General features: G+C 44.2%; 2 protein-coding genes across 8 annotated transcripts in view; both read right to left on the reverse strand.

The window, feature by feature from the left end:
• Nucleotides 1-617: 617 nt before the first annotated feature.
• On the reverse strand, nucleotides 618-4,268 carry HMGN2 (high mobility group nucleosomal binding domain 2). 2 transcript variants are annotated; one of them, XM_006196820.3, is made up of 6 exons: nucleotides 4,051-4,267; nucleotides 3,016-3,060; nucleotides 2,797-2,826; nucleotides 2,388-2,438; nucleotides 1,875-1,970; nucleotides 618-1,472 (listed from the first exon to the last, which is right to left on the reverse strand). In XM_006196820.3, exons 1-6 carry the CDS (start codon nucleotides 4,063-4,065, stop codon nucleotides 1,437-1,439), a joined length of 273 nt encoding a protein of 90 aa, XP_006196882.1. In that variant the 5' UTR covers nucleotides 4,066-4,267; the 3' UTR covers nucleotides 618-1,436. The 2 variants fall into 2 exon arrangements, with proteins under 2 accessions (XP_006196882.1, XP_015095673.1); XM_015240187.3 differs by lacking the exon at nucleotides 2,797-2,826 and having other exon boundaries at nucleotides 4,051-4,268.
• Nucleotides 4,269-5,343: 1,075 nt separating this feature from the next.
• Nucleotides 5,344-21,146, reverse strand: part of DHDDS (dehydrodolichyl diphosphate synthase subunit) — a 28,164-nt gene continuing 12,361 nt past the window's right edge. For 4 of the 6 annotated variants that reach the window (XM_006196816.4, XM_015240171.3, XM_072975053.1 and 1 more), the window contains exons 7-9: nucleotides 17,447-17,561; nucleotides 15,184-15,291; nucleotides 5,344-7,699 (exon numbers count right to left, since the gene is read on the reverse strand). In XM_006196816.4, coding sequence (XP_006196878.1) covers nucleotides 7,460-7,699; nucleotides 15,184-15,291; nucleotides 17,447-17,561 — 463 coding nt within the window. In that variant the 3' untranslated portion in view covers nucleotides 5,344-7,459. Of the gene's footprint in view, nucleotides 7,700-9,744; nucleotides 9,798-15,183; nucleotides 15,292-17,446; nucleotides 17,562-21,146 lie in introns of all 6 variants that reach the window. The other 2 variants (XM_072975054.1, XM_015240173.3) reach the window with 2 other exon arrangements.

Here is a 21,146-nt window from a genome sequence, read left to right on the forward strand (position 1 = left end):
ATCCAAATTGCAAGCATCAACTTATTACAAGTTCTGTTTCCTAACAGATAACTTCTTGCTTCCTAGAGGAAAGAGGTTTTCTGCAGGGTCTCTAAACTAAAGCAATCAGAAAAGTCCCCATTAACACTTTTGTTTCTGGTACAGAGCAGGTGACCGTCAAGGACAAGAATTTAACTAATTTGCAGGAGAGCAGGGTGCCATCTGCCTTATAGATCTTATGGCCATTTGTGTAGACAAAGAAGCACTTTCTCCTCAAACAAGAACTAGAGCCTTATCTATTAATTTACTAATATTACAGAGGTCTTCAATGTGAATGAAATGGAGGCCCTTTTACTGATAGCTACCAGGCCAAACCCTCAGATCAACCAAAAATCTGCACTTAAAAATACGCTTCACGGAGTGCTGCAAAACACAGAAACCACTTCTCTGCTCCCAGCATCTCACCATCTGTCCACTCCTGGGATCTTTCCTAACTTCACATAGCACTGTGTTCTACAGATGGACTATAAAGATTGACTGAACATGGAATCTCTACACCTCACACCAAAAAGCATCCTGTCCCAAGAGACTTGGAGAAACCAGGCTCCCCCACTCCTGGGAAAAGATTAGAAGCAGCATTCCAAGCCAAACTGTATCCAGCTTTATTAAAGATACTTTTCATAAACAATCATGGTATTTCAGGCAGGACATGGGCAGACAATCGTTAACAGTATACAACAACTTTCAAACTCCCTTTTTCAATGGACTACCAAAATCAGAAAGCCACTATAAAACCCAATGAAGTCTTCATGTGATGCTCTGAACAGGGAAAGTTTAGAGTGAGGGTTGACATTTCACATTTAGCATGTTGTTTAACAACTTTTCACAAGCTGACCCTGACTTTCAGGAAATGGAAATGAAAATGTCAGAATTATCAATCTGAAGATCCACAATCTAAAAAAGGAACTGCTGCTCTTTTGAGGGATGCCATCTCAATGGTGACACTGTAAGTCCAGATTGCCCGACATTACTGATAACCAATTTTTGGGGTCCGGTCCCAACAGGTCTCTGGGTTCAAGGGAGTCAAGTCTATGCTGAAGGAGAGGGAGAAGAGGACATAAAAACTAATTTTAGTTTTTCCACACCATAAGGCGTGTGTGCCAAGATGGCTAATGTGTGTCAACATCAAGGAATCCCTCCTTCCTGGGAACCAAGAGGCAGTCTCTCAATACTAGACAGGAGAGGTGTTTTTCCCCCAGCAATCCAGCTTTGGAGACATTCTATTAGCGACATGTGCCCTTCTCCAAAAAACAACAATGAAGTGTTCTGTGTGCTAACAACATAGCTTAAAAAAAAAAAGTAAAACAAAATTCTGCATTTTTATAAAACTTGATAAAAAATAGTATTTCAAACTGTACAGTCACCAGAAGTACACAGTTATCAAAAATGCACACACTTCACTTGGCATCTCCAGCACCTTCAGCTTTCTGTGCCTAAAAGAAAAATAGACAGATTAATACAAGATGTAACTATCTTCATTCATGTTTCATTTATACCATTATCCTGCCCCCAAGCCAAAGTTGAGGTTTTAGGTACTTTGACACTGAGACTCAGTACTTCTCTTGAAAATAACTTTGTAGGTCACCTCCCCATCTGGACCTTACTATAAAACTGGAGAAGAGGGCACACATCAACATTATAAGATCTGAGGTTATTCCCGGCTTGAAAACTATGGTGTAGTATGAGTGTGACACCTAAAGACAGGACGAAGATCTCACACAACAGCTCTCTTTATTGGATGGCAGACTCTTTCAAGAATCCAGATTTAAACTCAGAAAAAAAGAGAAGCAAACGCTGGACTAAAACGCACAATGAAAAAGCAAAATAAGTTATACCTGGTCTGTTTTGGCATCTCCATTTTCTGCAGGATTATTCCCATCCTTGCCAGCATCAGCTTTCCCCTTTTTCCCTTTGGGTACCTTCTCTCCCTTCTAAAATGGGTGGAGGGGGAAAAAAGATCTGTTTATTGTTTCAAATCACCAGGATACAGTCTGCCAAGCTCTGTACAAGGTAGAATTATCTATCATAGATAAGACACTGATAAACTACACATCCTCCCCCAATGATAAAAAAACAACAACTCATCAAAACTAGGCCAAATTATCTATAATTTGCTGTGGTCTTCAATATACAAAAATTTTTATCTGAGCATAAATGATAAAAGAACAAGACAGCTTAAATGCTGGAGTGTTTAAAACGCAAGCGCAGAGTTTTCTATAAATTGATGACCAAGTTCTTAGTTAAGGTCCAGTCCTACTAACTTTTGTCATATATCTCACTTTGTGCCAACAGATGCGCTCAGGCTTTTATGTAACTCCTAGACACACGTGTTTCACTGTCCTGCTCACCTTTGCAGGGGCCTTTTTAGGCTTGGGCTCTGGCTTTGGAGGAGCAGGTTTCTTTTATTTGGGGGAAAGAAAGGAAAAAGAACATTAGTACAATGGACCAAAGAAGACAATCCACAACCAAACCACAGTACCACTGGCACATAAGTTTCTCCTACTTTGTAAAGTCTGTGGCAGGCTTTCCATTAAAACTTCCTATCTTCGGAAGCCCACTCAAGTAATATTCAAGTGTCCCCCTTTGGATACAGTCATCACAATTTCAGAACCAGCAAATTCCAAATGGGCAAGAGTCCAAAGCAAAGTCATTCAATACCAACCACTGAACATAATTCATGGGAAATAAAGGGAATCGTTTTTCAATGCTTCTCAGTTTCAGAGATAAATATGAAAATTTAAAAGCAGATATACTTACAGCAGATAACCTTGCCGATCTTCTCTGTGGCTATTAAAAAAAAATAAATAAATTACAAATAGGACAGTTGAGCCACTTAAAAAAAGTTTTGGTGCCAATTTGTTCTAGACAATATGAACTGAAGAGAACTTACTTAGGAAAATTCAGGACTAAGGATATGGTTAACTATCACTAAAGGAGCCCAAGGCTTTGTGAGACTCCAAAAGTGAGAAGACTTACTTCGTCCTTCACCTTGGCTTTATCTCCTTTAGCATCCCCTTCAGCCTATAAAAAAACAGACAAAAACTAAGAGTTGCAACTTCTGAAGCAATTCTTAATGATTCACTAAGCGTAACAAACTCCTAAGGGAAAAATATCGAAGGGAATCTTGTACACAACTTTTCAAGGACACACAGATCGCCGGTATGTAGCATTCCCGGCTCCTATGCAAAAACCCAAAGTACTGAGAAGCTCTAGGAGTGCTCTTTTGTGTCAGCGTCAATCCGGCCCAAAGCGCGTAGGGACCGCTAGTGTTGGAGCTCCAACCGCCCCGGGAAGCGCGCGCAAAGCTGGAGCAAGGCGCGCAGAGAAGTGCAGCCCGCGCCGCCGCGCCAGGCAGAAGCAACAGCTGCAGAAGCAGCAAACAAACCCCTCCGGAGGCGGGGCCTGAGCACCGTTGCCATGGCAGCCGTCGAGGGAGGGAGACAGGAGGAGTACGCAGCCGGGGAACTCGTGGGCGGCAGCGGCGCGCACCGGCGCGAGTCTGGCGCGCGGGGGCCGTGGGCGGTGCGCGGGCGGAGGTGGGGCCACACCGCGAAGCCCCACCCCCAGGGGCGGGCCCCCGCCCCCTCACGGCGGCGGTTTTTTGGCGGCAGCGCGATCCCCCGCCCGCCAACCCCAAACACCGCCTTCCCGCCCTTACGGGTTTGAATTGCCCGCCCGCGGGGAGGGGAGGGGACCTGGAGACGAGGGGGAGAGGGCGCGGGGCGGGCACGTCGAGCCCAAGGGGAGCGCGATAAACAGCCGCCAACATGGCTCCTCCCGCCGCGGCCGCCGCTCCTCCAATATGGCCTCTGGCGCCCGCGGGCAGCCAAGCTGCGGAGGGTTAGCCCCGGGCCGCCTGACACCGCCTCGAGCTACCGCGCCGGGCGGCTGAGTCTGCTCCAGCTCGGCGCCAATTCTTGCGTCCTAAAGCCGGGGAAGCGGCGGCAGTAGCATTGGTGGTGGCGGCGGCAGCGGCGGCGGCCCAGCGCCTGGGGCCCTCGCGCCACGTACCTTTCTCTTGGGCATGGTGGCGACGACGGTGGGACGTAGACACTGGACGCGGGGATGCAGTGGCGCGCGGGCTTTGGTCGGTCCAGGGGTCGCTCTCGCCTCTTCTTCACACTGCTCGGGCTCCGGGGGGTTTATAAAGTTTTTATAGCGCTGGGAGCCCCGGACCGGTTAGAACCGGATTTCACCTCCCGCCGCCGCTCATTGGCCCAGCTGGGGTCACGTGGGCGGGGTTTAAACTCACCTCCTCTGGAGGGAGTGAGGAGGGGGGTATGGGGGGGAGGGCACGCGAGAAGGCAGGGCGCCTAGGGGGTGGGGGCGCAGTGGGGGAGGCGCGCGTCAAAGGCAATAAATGAGCTGGGGGTGGTGCGAGTCGGCTGGCTCCGGGTTTCGGCTCCCGCCAAGAGCTGGCTTTTGCAAACTACCAAGTTCCTTCCACCTTATGCAACCGAGCTACCCACTTCAAGCCGTGCGACACTTAGGGCTCATCTCAGCAGCTTTCCTTCCTGTTCCCGCTGGGGGCCCCAGAAGAAGGGTTTGCTAGGCCTGGCTGCACTGCCCTTATCCGCTGGAGGCGGGAGGAAGCGCGCGGCTTGGAAGCACGGCTGCAGTTTCCAGCGCCAAGGCTGACGCTGAAGTGGGGTAAAAAGCAAGGAAACCAGCTTGGCGCAGCCGGACGTGCATCCTTCCAAACTGCCACTCGGAGGAAGCCTTTCATGCACCTCACCTAGAAGGCGGTCCACTCGAAGTTGGTTGGGGGGGGGGTTCGAGGAAGAGACTTTACACGCGGAGGTGCCTTTCGGGTGCAGTGGGGCAGGTAGGAGCTGTCCCTTCAGCACCGTTGCTCAGCCGCCTCCCCAAATGCCAACGAAGCCCCCCACAAGCCTGTCGGGCGGCTCCCTTTTGCCCCTGTATTCTCAGACCTCAGAACCCCGCCACAGAATGATGGAGAGTGGCCGCCAAGAAGGCCTACTGGCACTTCCCTCCCCCTAAGCTCCACCCGCTTCAGAGACTTAAAGCTCAGCTGCCCCCACCCGACACGGCCACCAAGCCTGGGAGCTGCAAACGCAGCTGGCGAAATCCCTCCTTCCACACTGGCAGGCTGGCTTCCTTTCACTTACGCGAGGAAAAGGAGCGTGGAGGAAAGCGTCCGGGGATTAGGAAACAAGCAGAGGAACAGGTGTTGCGATGGATGGCAAAAGGGCTCTTCCAGGGCTACCCTGTCCCCAAAGCTAGGGATCCTAGAGGTAGCCTAGCGCACCTGAGGGAGGGGTAGACAACAGCAGCAAAACACGGTCTTCTTCTGTTGCACTGTTAGCAAACAAATTTTACATCTAAGAATTTTTAAAATTCTCTTTGACACCCAAGAGAACACAAGAACAGGATAAATATCCTCAAGTGGGGGGCTTGGCTCACAGGTGGGAGGACATTTAAATAGGACCCACCTAATTTCTTGAGGCAAGGGTTTAGCTGGTTTGTACAAATCACATGGGTATAAAGTAAGCATAATGAGTTTATATTAACTATTTGCAGTCCCTGTTCCTGGGCAGCAATGCTCCCTTAGCCTTACTACTTTCCATTACCTACCGTGCCTCTTGGGGCAGCCCCTCCTCACCCCACCCGACTCTGTACCTTTCCCAGAATACAGGTCCTCAGGCTGAAGAAAGATACCAGCCCCATTAATCACCTCTGCTGTACCCTGATCGTATTAGGGAAAGTCAGACACACAGAGGGGATAGGACTCAACAATCATGCTCACAGGACCGATTCCATTTGCTGCCTCCAGCCCCTCATTCCCGCCTTAATTGTAGGGCTCTGCATTATAGCGGCATAATTTATGCCTCCCTAATTAAGGCTGTCAACAGCCCCATTGTAAAGCTGGAAAATGTACAGCACCTGCTCTCTGGGAACCCTGTGCCAGGGATTGGTAGTGGGGAGTGCCAGGTGTGCACGGGGGACCTGCCAAAGGGTGCATTGATTGGCTTCTCAATCGCAGTGTCTGGCATTTATGCTAGATTTTAAGAGCAGGGATGATGGCCAAGGGGTCTCTTGTGCCAGGTATACAGGCATAGGAAGGGGAGGAGGAGACTGGAGTATATGGAAGTTAGGGGTTTTAGAGCACGCTCTTAGCACTGCTTGCAAGACCCCAACTCTCCCCTAGAGGGAGGTGCTGGGAAAACAGTTTGCAGAAAGTAAAATGGGAAGACCTAACAGAGTAGCTTTTGGTTATTACTGGCTAGTGCTCGCTGCTCTGGGGAACCTGAAGCACAGAGTTGCTCAGGCAGACAGCTCTTCAAAGACACTAATCCTCTCAGCAGCTCTGCAGCGAGGCCTGGCTGGGAGAGGTAAGGGAAAGGACACAACCCTTGACTTGGTTATCTTGTCCCTGCTGGGCAGCCTTGGCCCTCACAAGCTGAGACCCTGCCATGCTGAGAATAAATTGTCTCAGGGCCTACGTAGGGGGCCAGGTCAAAAGCCAAGAGAAGCCTCAAAGCCTGAGGAGGTGGGAAGCAGAGTCTGAGATACTGAGGGCAGGAGGCAGTAATTTGGGAGAAGTGCTTGTTTCTGTGCTCTTGGTCCTGATGTGTTCCAGGGAAGGAAGCCTGTGCTGGATTAGATGCACCAGGGCCTATAGGCCTTCTGTTACCCTGTAGCCATGGAGGGGGCCAGTCTCACAGGGGAGTGGAGCCCTGGCCCCATGCCCTGCAAGAGGAGGAGAAAAGCTTGTGTGGGCTGAGTCGACAATAGGTAATTGGATTGTAATCACCCGCCTGGCTTCCGCGCGCCATTGGGGGCGCTGAGCCTTCCAGTGAGCAATCAGCACTGCGTGGTGGGAGGGGGTAGAGATTCAATAGCAAATCCCAGGTGGAGAGCCAAGGGGGAGGAGCAGCAGATGGGCAAATTTTCTTTCTGTCTCTCCCTCCCCTTCCTTGCCCAGATAATGCTGGCTGTCTATTAGCTATTTACCAGCAGATCCAAGGTGGAGCCACATCTTTTGTAGAGGCTAAGATGGATGGGAAAAGGGCTAGGGTTTTGGGGAGACTTCTCTGAAATTCTGTGTGTTGAAGGATATGCTGGTGGAAAAAGAAACTGCAGCTAGGAGCACTGGTAGAGGTGGAAAAGATGGAAGGAGCAGGCAGCAGAAGTGCCGGGTCCTCCTGCTCTTCAAACCTATTGGTGATGAGAGCTGGGTTTAGTGTACTTGTGGGAGACTCTCACCCTCAACCCTCCCCAGGGCACTGTCCCAAGCAGCCCAGAGGTATCTATGGCCAGCAGATCTGGCCTTTGGGGCTCCCTTGCCAAGCAAAGGAAACACAATTCATCATCAAGAGGGAGGTGCCTTTCACCAAGAAAAGAAAGGGGAGTGGGGCCCTGGAGATAGAGGGCAGGGCAAAGTGGCAGGAGGCCAGCCTCAGGCTGATGCAGTGCCCAGACGTGCCAGCCAGTCAGCCCGCTTGAGCTCCAAGGCCTGCAGGAAGCCTTGGACCCGCTCTTCCCGTCTGGCTGATAGTTTGTGCAAGCGTGTCCATCGGAGCTGAGCGTCCCCACTGGCCTGGAGCCCCTCTTGCAGCAGCTGCTCTGTCACTGCAGCCTGGTCCCTCTCCAGCTGCTGCCTCTTCCGCTCCTCTGCATACATGTCTCGGGCCTTCTGCTAGAGAAAAGTGGGGGTTGGGGTAGGGAGATCATTTTTAAGTGTGGGTGGAATTGGGATAGAGGCGGGGCATAGGACTGGCCAAGTTGAGTGGAACAGTGGGGAGTTTATACCAGATTTGGAAAGGTTTGGAAGTAGGTGTGTAATGGGTGGTGCCCATGTTGTACAGGCAGGGCTGTGGCAGTTTTGGGTCCATCCTGGTTTGTTTTGGTTGGGAGCATCTATATTTCTTGAAATTCTCAGGTTTGTACTTGGAAGGGAACCAGGCAGATATAGGTCTGACTTCTGGTTCCCCCACCACCTAGCTTTGTAGCTTTGGGCAAATCCTCTCCTAACCTCATTTCTTCATCTGTAAAGTGGGGGTTGTGCCTACCTTAAACAGTGGTTTTAAGGATTAGAGATAATATATGCAAAACCCCTCTGGCATATTAGCAGGCTCTCAAACAGAAACAGCAAATTTACAAGTTATTACTGCCCATTCTCTGATGCAAGGAAGGTCCTATTCCTGCCTGGGGCACATCCATTAGGTCATTTCCTTGGGCTTCCTAGGTTGCTCTAAAGGTGCCATCTTCCCAACTCCCTAAGTTATTTTTCAGAGTTTGGCTCCAGAACTGCCTCTCATATGGAGACCAACCTGTTTCACCCAGCAATTGACCCTCCTGTGAACATTCTGTGAAGTAGGTTCAGCTCTTTTAAGCCACTTACGACATTCTGCCTCTAGAGTAGGCATTAGTGTCGATAGTCCACTTTTTCTGTTAGGAAATGAGCCCTTGAACGCTCAATAGAGCCCTCAGGGCTCCTGGAACCAGTTCTGACACCAGGTGGGTGACTATAGGCTGGGCAGCACTTCTTATACCCTGTGTGTGTCTCCAGACAAACCATAACCTCCTAGAGGATAAAGACTGTGGCTTTTCCTCTCTGGTACTTGGAGTGCCTGTACATGTGAAGTACTCAATCAACTGACCATGATACCAGGAGGACAAGGAGGATGCTCCTGGTACAGGAGGGGGAAATCCCTTTGGAGAAGAACCAAGGTCTTGCTGTGTGCCTCACCAATGCTCTCTGCTGCTCCTGCTGCTCTAACAGGCTGCAGAGCCTTCGCACCAGAGTTCCTCCTGCCAAACCTATTCCATGTGTGAGAAACTCCCATTTTGCTGTGGACTTGGCATTCTGTATCCTTGAAGACCCTTACCACATTCTACCCTGTATCGTGGTATTTGTGTACCTGTCTGTGTCCTACTCAGCCTGTAAACACCTGGATTGCTCTGTTTTCACCCTTGAAGGAATATCTTACATATGCACAAGCACTTCATCTGTTGTCTCACTTGACCCTCACAATACATCTAGGGAGGTACTTCCCATCTGTTGGAGACAAATATGGAGGTTCAGAGTAGTGAAGTGATTTGCTAAGGTCTCTCAGCAATAAAGATTTACTGCATGAATAAAGATGACAAGTGAAAAAAACTGGAAAATCTCCCCTCTAGGCTCTTGAATGATTCAGGGGTACTCTTCTGCTATGATAATAAGCTCACACATATGGAGCTATGAAGACTAAAACAAGCTTGAGAAGTTGCTGCTAAGGGTCTCCATCTTGCTGGAGGGGCTTCATCCTGGCTTTGGTCAGGAAGAACCCTGGGTCCTACACACAGGACTTTATCGGGGGTGTGAAAATGCACATGATACAGTCACCACAATCCATGAACTTACAGGCTGAGTGGGACACGAATATGTACACAAATACCATAATACCAGGTAGAATGTGGTAAGGTCATCAGAGAGGCAAGAGAAAGGGACATGTAGTTCAGAAGAGACAGAAATTGTGATTGATGAAGGCTGGGGGCAGTGAAATCTCATGGACAGGCAGAATTTCATCTGAGCTTTAACCAATGGGGGTGATTCAGATAAAGGTAGAGGGTATGGTGGGAGGCCTTCAGGCAGGGGAATAATGGGCAAAGACTCATAAAATCAAAGAACGTGATCAGGCCAGTGTGAATATGCCTGGAGCACTAGGGTTTGAGAAGTTCCTATCCACAGGACTCCCTTACCTCTCTAAGCCGACTTCTTCATCTGCAAAATGGGGATGATAGTATCCATCTCTCTGGGTGGTTTGAGGAAAAATGAGATAATGAATGCCCAACCTGATGGCTGGCTATTAACAGCTGTTCTTCTATCACCACTGCTTATGGCTAGGGCAAAGTAGGCTAAATTCTGGCTGGACAGAAAGGATGAGGGCATCCAGCCACAGAGGGAGGAAATGTGGAGCTGATTAAAATTGCTCCATGAGGCTTAGGCTTCTTCCAAATGGCAGCCCTGGACTGAGTGCTGAGCAGGGAGTGGGTAGCCAGGCAGAGCCTTGCTCCTATTTGCCAGGAATCACTGATTCACTGGTAAGATGACAGAGTCAGAGGAACTCGTAAAGACCACTGGCTCCACCTCCTACTATACAGACAAGGACACCAAGGCTGAGGCAGGGAGGGACTTGGCCTATGTCACTCACTGGGTTGAAGTTCCCTTGGTTCCTCCACAAAAGTGGCTTCTTGAGAGATCTATGAAAAATGTGTTTTGTGCCTCTGGATAAGCTGTATTTTCTAGGAGTGAAGTGGGGAACCAGTGGCCTGCATCTAGAGGCCTCTGTGCAATCTCCACATGGTCTGGATCTACCTCCCCACCTCAGAGACATTCTAAGTTCTTCTCAGGGACTCAGCCTCTGAAAATCTAGGCTAACAGAAGTCCTAATGGTCAATTTCTCTCTTCTGGACTATACTGTCTACTGTCTCTTTAAAATGACCGATCAGAGGTGAGGGCTTTAATACTTCCTGTACAGACCTTATGTGGTCTTGGTGTAGGGACTCCATGGAACTCATTTTGAGAAATGGGGCTCTAATATACTGATCTAAACCTCTCCTGGGCATTAAGCCTCTGTTCCTGTTCTCTCCTCAGCAGAATTAGGGAACAAGATATAATAGCCCCTCGAGTACATAAATCCTCAAGCCCTCTGACCTCAATGGGGGGTGGAGAGAGGATGCATGTATTGGGCTTCAAAACATTCATTAGCTAATGACAAGCCCTCTCATAAGTCCCCATTTGCCATAATCAGTATGCCCAGGTCAGTAGCATGGGGGATGCATTTCGGAGGGTTATCTGAGAGAGAGCACCTCCTGCTGGAAATATGTTCTGACAAGCACCCAGAGTCTCCCTGCCTAGGGAATTGTACTAGGGCCAGGACACCAGATGAGCAGGGCGCTACGCGTCTATGGCTGCAGACAGGTGAAGTCTGATGAAGAGCCCAGAGACACACATGGTGAACAATACTGGCCACTATTTTCTGAGAATAAACTCTGTTCCAGCACCACACTCAACACTTTTAGTGTATTAGCTTACTGAACCCTTATAAACCTGTAAGGCAGGTATTATTGTTATTATTATTACCCCTCTCATTTCACAGATGAGGAAAATGATGCTCTGAAGGGTTAAATAGTTGTCCAGTTAGTCACAAAGCTAGTAGTCAGCACCTTGAGGAAAAGATAGTGACTACCTGAAGAGCACTAGAAATAAAATGGTCGATTGATCCAGCCTGGTGTTTAATCTCTGACAAATGCATCAAAGGATGTTTACTCGGGGCACGTATCTTTTCCCTCTATATCATTACAGATTTTGTGGAGCATTTATTCCTCATCTGTCAATGACCCCTCATGAACCTCCCATACATGCATCTTGTAACTGAGGATCAGTGGCTCTGTACTACGCCTACTCCTTCCCTGCCCTGATTTTCTGTCTGTTCTACTGTTTCATAGTTGAGATTTCTTCCCTTTGCCAGCCCCCATTCTCTAAGACTAATGGGTGACCACCTGGAGACTCATGGTCCCTTTAGATACCAAGGTCTAGCCTCCCACGATTTGTGGCTGAGTCCCTGCTTCCATTAGCATCTGCCCTCATCCCAGTGAGCTACTAATGATCAAGAACCCAACTTACTCTGGCTTCCTGCAGGGAATGGGGACATACTGGGCTGGACTTAGAGACAGAGCAGCTCAGAATTTAATAATGGGAATTGGGAGACAGGGCAAGAACCAGATGGAGAGGTTGACAATGAAAGGGTATGGGCAAAGGAACTGTGAAGAGTCCAGTCTGGTGATGATACACGATATATAAAAGGGAGATATCAGAAAGATAGCTTTCTGGTCTGAGGTCAAACTGGCCAGGATGTTGTTAGTCTGGATTGTACCCTTAGTGCTTCTGCGGAGGTGCTAAGATTTCTATAAACAGAGTTTGAGGGCTCCTGGGTAGAAAAAGCCTGGCCAGAACTCCATGAGGTCTGCTGAAGAAAGGTTCAGGACAGTCAAGATCACTGTTATTACTTTGGTTTCAGCATTCAAAAGAATGGGGGCAATTAATAATAGTATCTACCTTATAGCACTATACAGAATCTAAGTAAAGGATTCCTGACACATGGTAAGAGTTCAATAAATGTTTTAAATTATGATTCTTGGGTACCAAATGGAACTCTTTTTGTAAATTTTTTAAATTTTATTTTTGGGGGGAGGTAATTAGGTTTACTTATTTACTTATTTTTAGAGGAGGTACTGGGGATTGAACCCAGGACCTTGTGTACGCTAAGCATGCATTGTACCACTTGAACTATACCCTTCCTTCTCAAATGGAACTCTTAAATGGTTATCCACAAACACATTCCACCTCATCCTAGAAAACAGCAGAACCAACTGCCCAGGCCAAAACCTAAATGCTTTGTTTCCTAATAACATTAATATTTGTACTCATTTATTTTATCCTACAAGATGCATAAGAGTTTCAGAATTACATCATCGACATTCCCACTAATAAACCTCTCAAGTGATGTTTAAGAGTTTGCTTTCCAGTTTGTATCATCCTTAGAACATATCCCACTAAAGATGTATAATCAGAGAACTGTGTCCAGGTAACTTGAATTAATCTCTTTCTCTGGGGGTTATATTATCAACTTAAAGTTAGTTTCGTTTGTTTCTGTTTTAACATTTGTTTTTCCTCCACCTCCGTCCACACAGCCCTCCCGTTCCCGATAGCACATCCTCTCACCTGGACTATTGTAGGAGTTTGGTCTCTAACTCCTGCCCTCTGAAAATCCTGACTGACTTTTACAAAATATAAGTCAGATCCTGTCATTCCCTTTATCAGAAGCCTTCAGATGTGTCACCATGGCCTACAAAGCCCTAAGTGACCAGAGGCCTGACTCCTATCCAGCCTCATGTTGTATCCTTCTCTCTCATGTATGCTGGACCTTTCTTTGTTCTTCCAAGACCTAAAGTTTATAACCTTAGTATCCTTGCACTTGCTGCTCCCTCTGCAGAGAATAATTCTTTTCCCCCAGATTTTTACATGTCTGGCTACTTCTCATCTAAGGAGGGCTTAAAAAAGACCTTCTTAGAGAGGCCTTCCTTGACTGCTGTATTCAGTACCTCTCGTTCTCCTCAATACTTTCTAGCACATTGCTCTATTCTTTACTGCCTTACTACAATCCAAAATTATACATATATATTTGTTTACTTGTTTGTTATCTGTCTCCTCAAGTGAAAATATAAGCTCCATGAAGGTAGAAATGTTGTCTGGCCAACTAACTGCTGAATTTCTTGTGCCTAATACTAATATAATACTAATACTAATATAATATTATTAGTGCCTGACTCAGACCAGGTACTCAATAATAGATATTTATGGAATTAATGAAAATTGAGGTAACTCCTCTGACAGCCTTGTGGGAATGTATCTGAGAAACCTGAAACTACTAAAAGGCTTCTGAATAGCCAAATTAGAGACAAGAATACCCATACACAAAAAACCTCGTGCACCAAGATACTCTGGGCTTCAGACAAGGCTGGTTTACTCTCACTTTACAGAAATCATTCTAACAAGTTGATTGACTGGTTTCCTTGCCTGTAGCTGATTTAAAATAGTAAATAGGAAGAGAAGGGAAGAAGGGATGCTGTCAAAATGAGCCATTGACCATGGCTGGGAATGAGAGGGAAGGCACAGAAAAATTTACAAGAAACCCCAAAGCCAATTATTTTGGGACCATCTAGCTTAGACAAAGAGTCCCACCATTCAAGGCCACCCTGTACAGTAAAGTGCTTCAAGATGGCAGTTACTATTATCATTATCGGCTTTCTTAGAATGTGATTATTCTAGTCATCATCATTATTAGCAAGTGCCTGGAATACAGTAGGTGTCCATAAATTATGCACAAAATAGATTTCAGGAAGTTTTCTATCAAAAAAGGATTAAGAAAAAGTTTTAGTTTTTAAAGGGAGATTTGGTCATGTGGAAAAATCTGATACTCATTCCTCACTGATGGTGGATAAGAGACTGCTGTTTTTCCCTTCACTTGAACTCAATTTCCTCATATTCTGAAACTAAATGATTAAGCACACGAGCAAACCTTCATGATCTGACTGACTTATTCTAGCAGTTGTGGACTTGGGATTCCTGGAAAGATTTCAGGGGTTATGTGAACCCCTGGAAGTATTTTATGTGTTTCAGTGATTAGTGCAATTCTTTGCAAAATGCCATGTGTTAGAGTGACCTGTGAAATTTTTCTAGGGAGACAGTCTATGGCTTTCATCAAATTCTCCAAGGAAGCCCTGATGTCAAGAGGACGAAGAAGTCCTGATTTACATCGTAATTTCCTCCTGGCCATTATCTCTCCAGATTCAAGAAGCAGTGCCAGCTTTTAGTTTAAAATTCTGTGGCCTTGGGACAGTTACTCTGCCACTCTGTTTCCATATCTGAAAAATGAGGGCACCAAACCTGCTATATTGTTGGAAGGGTTAAATAAGAAAACTTACATGAAAAAACTGAGGTGACTTAGTAGATCTTCAATATCTTAGTGCCACCACCACACACCATTATTATGAAGAGTCCTAATCTAATGCAGGTGACTCTGCCTCCTAAGGAAGCCTGTTTCAAGATCCGGTGATCAAAACTGTGAGCGGAACTCCAAACCTTGGCAGAACATAGTTTTATACAACAGAAAGACAGTGCTATTTTGTTCTTAATCCCTCTGGAAGAATCTTGGATTTTGTATACTTTCACTTCTACAATCTTTTATTAGGCTAATTTATTCAGAGAATAATGGCCAATCTTTCTGAGAAGCCTTTCCTGGGTTTCCATAGTAAAGAGATTAAAGACTTGTAACATGAATCCCAGGTCTGTCTTTTATTGGTTATGTGTCCTTAACTAAATAATTTTGATTTATTCATTTGCATAAATGGGGCCAATAAGACCCACCTCATTGGGTTCTCGGGAGCATTAAATGAGATAGTGCATATAAACTGTTCACAGTGCCTGATATGTAGTAAATACTCAGTAAGTGGTAGCTACTGTCATTATCATTAATATGCTTATTAGCAAGTTCCTGACATATATAGTAGTAGGTGGTCAATCAATGCTAACCCTTTCTTCCATCCCATCCAGTCAGGCCAGCCCTGAACTCTTACCTGAAGCACACTATGGTTCATTTGGAACTGCAGGATGGCCTCACAGAGGTTCCAAAATGTATATTCTGGCCACAGAACAGGCTGGAACACCAAGCAGGAGTGGGAGGTCTGGCAAAAGTGGAGAAGAAAGAGTATGGTTTAGTAACATGATACTGGAACATATCCCTGGTCAGGCTCCAAGGAAGAAGTAGGCTGATCACACTGAGATGAGATGGCGCAAGCATCCTGAGCTGCAGCTGCTGCTGCCGGCCCTGATTCACTAATAGGGGTAGGGATCATCTGAGGCAGTAAGATCACCTGCCTGTAGCAAGACAAGACTAAAGGGAGGCTACATCAACATTTCCACCAGGATTTTTCTAAGAGCCAATTTTAGGGCTGTGAAATAACATCTGGATTATGTTATTGGCTCTTGGCCCTTAGAGGTCATCTGGGAGACACAGTGTCTGATAAAAGTCAGCAATGAACAAATGGTAACTGCCTTTGTTATTTTTAAGTAGCAGAGTAGGCACAGTGGTTAAGAGCATGGGCTCTGGGGCCAGACTGCCTGGCTTCGAATTTTGGCTCCACCACTTAACATCTATGTGACTTGAGAGAAGTTACTTAACCTCTCTGGGCCTCAGTGTCCTCAACTATAAAACTGGGTAATAAGAATATCTAGTTTTTAAGGTACTGTGAAAATTTAACAAGATAACATACATAAAGCACAGCACAGAGCTGGGTAAGCTTTTAATAAAAATCATCCCTCTTGGAACATTCTTGACAGTCACTGCTTGATACCTTTAGTGATGAGGAATTCAGTGCCTCAAGGGGGATAATTTTAGTTGTCACATAGCACGCTAAACCAATGTCACCTTCTCTGGAACTTCTACCAAGGTCTCAGGTCTTTTCTCTGGAAAAAGTTTATTTCTTCTTCAAAGTGACATTCTTTCAAATATTTGAAGGCTAGATTAGAGCTGCTTGCTATCTGTTCCCAAGGTTGTAATGACTTGTTCAGTTTGTCTTTGCCAACAAAGTTTTAAGATAGGAGGGATTATTTCTAAGTTGGTCACTGCCATATTCCCAGCACAAAGGAAGAACTCAGTATTTTCTTCAAAGGGAATAAACTGTCACTATGCTTCTCTTCTCCAGACCACTATCCTTCACTCATTTCTTTTACAGGACATGATTCTGTGTCATCCAGGTTGGCCTCTTCTGCTAAGTCCTCTAATTTATCAGTGCAGTCTCTTAAAACTCAGTGCTCGGGGTGGGGGAGAGGGTATAGCTCAGTAGTAGAGCACATGCTCAGTATGCTTGAGGCCCTGGGTTCAATCCCTAGTATACCATCAATCAATCAATCAAATCTAATTACCACTCCCCAAAAAACCAAACAAACAAAAAAACAAATTGCTGTGAGATATTTCCAAATGTGAAATTGTGACTAATGAATTAAAAATGGTTAAAAACAATAAACAAAAACAAAAACCTCAGTGCTCAGAAGAAAACACTCCAGATATAATCTAAGCAGCAGAGAGGGCCATAGAACTATAAGCTGCACATTACACTTCCTTCAATATAGCAAAAGACTGAAAGTATCTTCAATAGCTAAATATCGTTAGTTCACTTTTAAGACTGTGGTCCATTAAAATTTCTGGCACTTTATCATGTGAATTGCTTCCAAGCTGCATCTCTCCCTCCAGTTTCTTCTTGAACAAGGTTTCCCCTAGCCAAGTGCTACCCAGGAGCCAAGTTAATAGATGATGGAGATTCTCAAGCAGAGATAAATTTATTTGAATAGGAGCTTTTAGAGGACTACCTACACTGGGATAACTGAGCTGAGAGGCAATGGCAGGTACCTAAAAAAGAGTCTGCATATAGTTTATATCCCTGTGGACTGTGCCTGTATAGATACAGCCCCTTTATTCTGAAGGAGAGAGATTAGTAACTGCAAGGCAAGGTTCTAGCACAGAGGTGCTGAGTATGTGGCAGGTTACCATGGCAGAAGCTTATGCTCAGGGACATTAGGCAGAAGTCCAGTTCCTTGAACAGAGGGACAAGCAAAGTTTTCACCCCAGCTAGATAGCCTTGACTTTTCCTCTGGACACTTTAGAGAGCAAGAACCACACAAGCTCACAAAGCAAGGGACAGATGAGGAAGGGACAGAAAATGTTACCAGGCATAGTCTGGAGACATTTCTCTGGATTTTAGCTCCCCCTCCAATCTTCTATGGGTGCAGTCACAGTTTTCAGTTCTGACACAAACAGAACAGTGGTTGGAAACTACCTACCTGCCAGAGGAGGAAGTCGCTGAGCCTCACTTCCCCAGAAGTCCGGATCAGGATGTCAGGATGAGGAGAGTGGTTGGTATAGAGGCACTTATCGAGCAGAGACTCAGAGACATCACTAAGGTGAGTGAGGAAGAGACAAAGATAAGCACATATCTCTTTTTGGATGATTCTCATGGTGAACTTCCTTATATAAGACTTCCCAGTTTATAGAACACCATGAAATACATTGGTCAATACTACCTGGTATGCAGAAGGCCCTCAACAAATGCTTGATAAATTAATGAATGACTTTAATTCTCACACTACATAAGGTATTTTGATCCTCACTTTATAGATAAGGAAACTGAGGCTCAGAGAAGATGAGTAATTTGCCCAGTCATTTTAGTAGCAGGCCTAAAACAAGATGCATCCACTAGAACATGTGTTACCCTTCACTTAGAACATCTTGTTTTTAAAATGCATACACCCTAAGACCCTGCAATTTAATGAAATACTATGGAACTGGTTTTTAATAAAGATAAATCTAAATGCTCTGATTTGGAAAGATGTCTAAGATCTAATATTAAATGAAAAAGCAGCAAGTTTCAGAAAAATACAGTGTGGAAAATATACACACAAACTCTAATACTCACACATGTGAATTCATGTAGTCTAGAAAGACATACACCATACTAATAACAGTGATTACCCCTGGAAGGTTGGATAAGTAAAGGAAAACCATCTCTTTTTATTTCATGTATTTCCATTATTGTTTGAATTTACTATAAAAAATATTTTTAAAACCTTAAATTTAAGTCATATGGACCCTGAAACACTGCAAAAATCCACTTTACTTAGGATTTAAAAAAACAGCAAAATGATCATCCCTCCTGTGTGCGTTAAGAGCTACTCGCTCAAGCAGACACTCATAAAGAAGATGGAATGAAGGAAGAATGGGGACTGGCAGCATTTATTTGAACCTTCTTTTAAACCTTTGTATCCATGGAAAGATAGTATTTGCAAGACTGGTATCTGGTGGTTCCAAGAACACTGTTTATCAATCCTACCAAGTACCCAGAGGCAGAATTTGGAATCTCCAAGTAGTAAGAATTGCATCTTGGGAAGGGAACATTATTCTGGGAGCATAGTAAAAAAAAAAAGCAGACAGATCTGGGCTGAGTGTTCCAAACAAGGCTCTACACTCATTAGCTGTGTGCCTGTGGGTAGGTTACTCCATCTCTCAGTTATCTGTTTGCAAACCACAGAGGAAGCTTTATTTTCTGTACTACCACATGAGAAACAATACTCACTTATGACTGGGCAATAAGAAGGACTCTGGTTCAGATTTCCCTGATAATCTGAGTCTTGTCTTGGCAGAATGGTCTTAATTCTCTTAATAAGAAATGTAAAACTCTGTGTAATCAACATAATTTCTCAGCTCCCTTATTTTTGAAATGGGCACATTTGTCCTATCTACTTATAGGTTATTGTGAGGGTCAAATCAAATGAAATAATAGATTTGAGTGTACTTGGGAACTATAAAGTGCTATATAAATAAGGAAAATAAAAATTATCTCCAGACCCATCACTTTGCTATGGGACTTTGGAACCCCGCTTAACCACTCTGAATTTCAAATGTTCCTGCAAAAAGTTTGTTCTATCTACTTCATGCAGTGGGCAGAATTCTTTTTGAAAAGGAGATAACTCTAAGTGGGTAAAGATAAAACTGACAAATTGAAAATTAAACACCTGTGCTTTGGCCAACAAAAATCTACCAACTAAACAGCAATAGCTGTCTAAGTGAAAACTTCTAAGAAATAATTTGTTACATAAAAGTAAAATACCAATTTTCACCTAAAAATTAGAAGTCTACATTAAAAAAAAAATCTTGGCAAGAATGAGGTGAAATGAACACATCCAGACCCAGATCCCAAAGAGACAATCCAAAATGCAGACAACAGTTAAGGTTATATATTTCATTGTAGCCCTATTTGTAATAAGGAGTAATTAGAAACAGCCTGCATAAAGAGAAAAAAAAAAAAGGCAAAGGAAGGGCTGCAAATGGCAAAATATACTTCTTATGGGTGAGTTGTATTCCATTACATATATATGCTGCATCTTCTTTACCCATTCATCTATTGATGTGCACTTAGGATGCTTCTGTATCTTGGTAATTAGAAAGAATGTGGCTGTTAACAGAGGGATGTATGTATCTTTCTGAATTCTTATTTTGCGGTTGACTTTATTCCTTTGTTAACTATGTAAGAAAGCTAAAGCTCTAAACGTTCTTAGACACAATGAATAGTACATATATATAAATTTTTAAAAATGTGCAGTATCCTGTATATATGTATTTATATGCAATATATTGTATATGTGCAGTCAAATTGTAACAATTCTACCTAATAAAACTGAAAAATGAAAAAAAAAGAAACAGCCTACATAACCAATAGCAAAACAGTTAAGGAAATTAAAGCAAGATATATTCTGTAGCCATTAAAAATAATGATGTGAAGAATTATTAAAACATGGAACATGGAAAAGTGCTCACATTACAACATTAAGCGAACAAAGCATGATTCAGGTTATTAACTGTTCACAGTGTGATTTTTTTGTTATAAATATTTATGTCATAATTAGATTTGTGTTTTAAAAAATGACGCTGGCTTAACTCCCAACCATAGTTGATGACCACTTTTTTCAGTACCTGCTCTGTACCCTAGATATCATATCCCTTACTGTGTTACATGGCATCATGGACTAATTAGTGTACACAGATCAGACTGTGAGCTGCTTGAGGGCAAACCCTTATCCTGTTCTTTCACTGTAGGACCTTCCTGTGACAGAAAAAGACTCAATATATGTTTGAATAAATTAATGAATGAACCATTAAAAATAGATCTCAGAAATACATATTGGTTTTATGAAACTGAATACATACAGGCTAAAGAAAGTCTTTGACTATGTACTTTCTTAACAACCTAGAATCCAAACACAGGTAACAGACATTGTCACAACTTGATGGGAAAAATCAACATAGTAATTAAACACACACACACACACACACACACACACACACACACACATACAGCCACACAGGAAGAGCTGGAAGGAAATACCTAAAATCAAAAGTGTTACCAGGGTTGTTGCTGAGGATAGAATCCTGGGAGATTTAATTTTTCATTTTTATACAGCCTGCAAATTATCTCTAATGAACATGAATGACCTTTATAATTATAAAAGTGTGTATGTATTGGAGGGAGGTTGTATTCTTTTTAAAAGAAGTATTTCTATTTGGGATAATGAAAAAGTTCTGGAAATAGATAGTGGTGATGATTACATAACATTCTGAACGTACTTTATGCCACTGAAATGTATACTTTAAAATGGTTAAAATAGTATAATTTATGTTATATGTATCTTATCACAATTTTTTAAAAATGCATCTTCTGGAAAGATACAAGCATTCAACAAGATAATAGCTCCTCCCAGGAAATGGCCAACCTAAAATAAAATCAATTAAAACCTATAATGGAGATATGGCAACAACTTTGGGAAGGGAGACCTGGCAACAGTGTAAGGGAGAGTAAGAACATGTCGGTGTGTTCCCAGGACTGTCTTGGAAAGACAGATCCTTTCTAGAAGGTACAAAGATACACAGAAATGTGCCCTGTGATAACAACATAATACATTTCTCTGGCATTCAATTTATAAAGAAGAT

The sequence above is a fragment of the Vicugna pacos genome, chromosome 13 (assembly GCF_048564905.1).
Source record: "Vicugna pacos chromosome 13, VicPac4, whole genome shotgun sequence".
Taxonomy (NCBI): Eukaryota; Metazoa; Chordata; class Mammalia; order Artiodactyla; family Camelidae; genus Vicugna; species Vicugna pacos.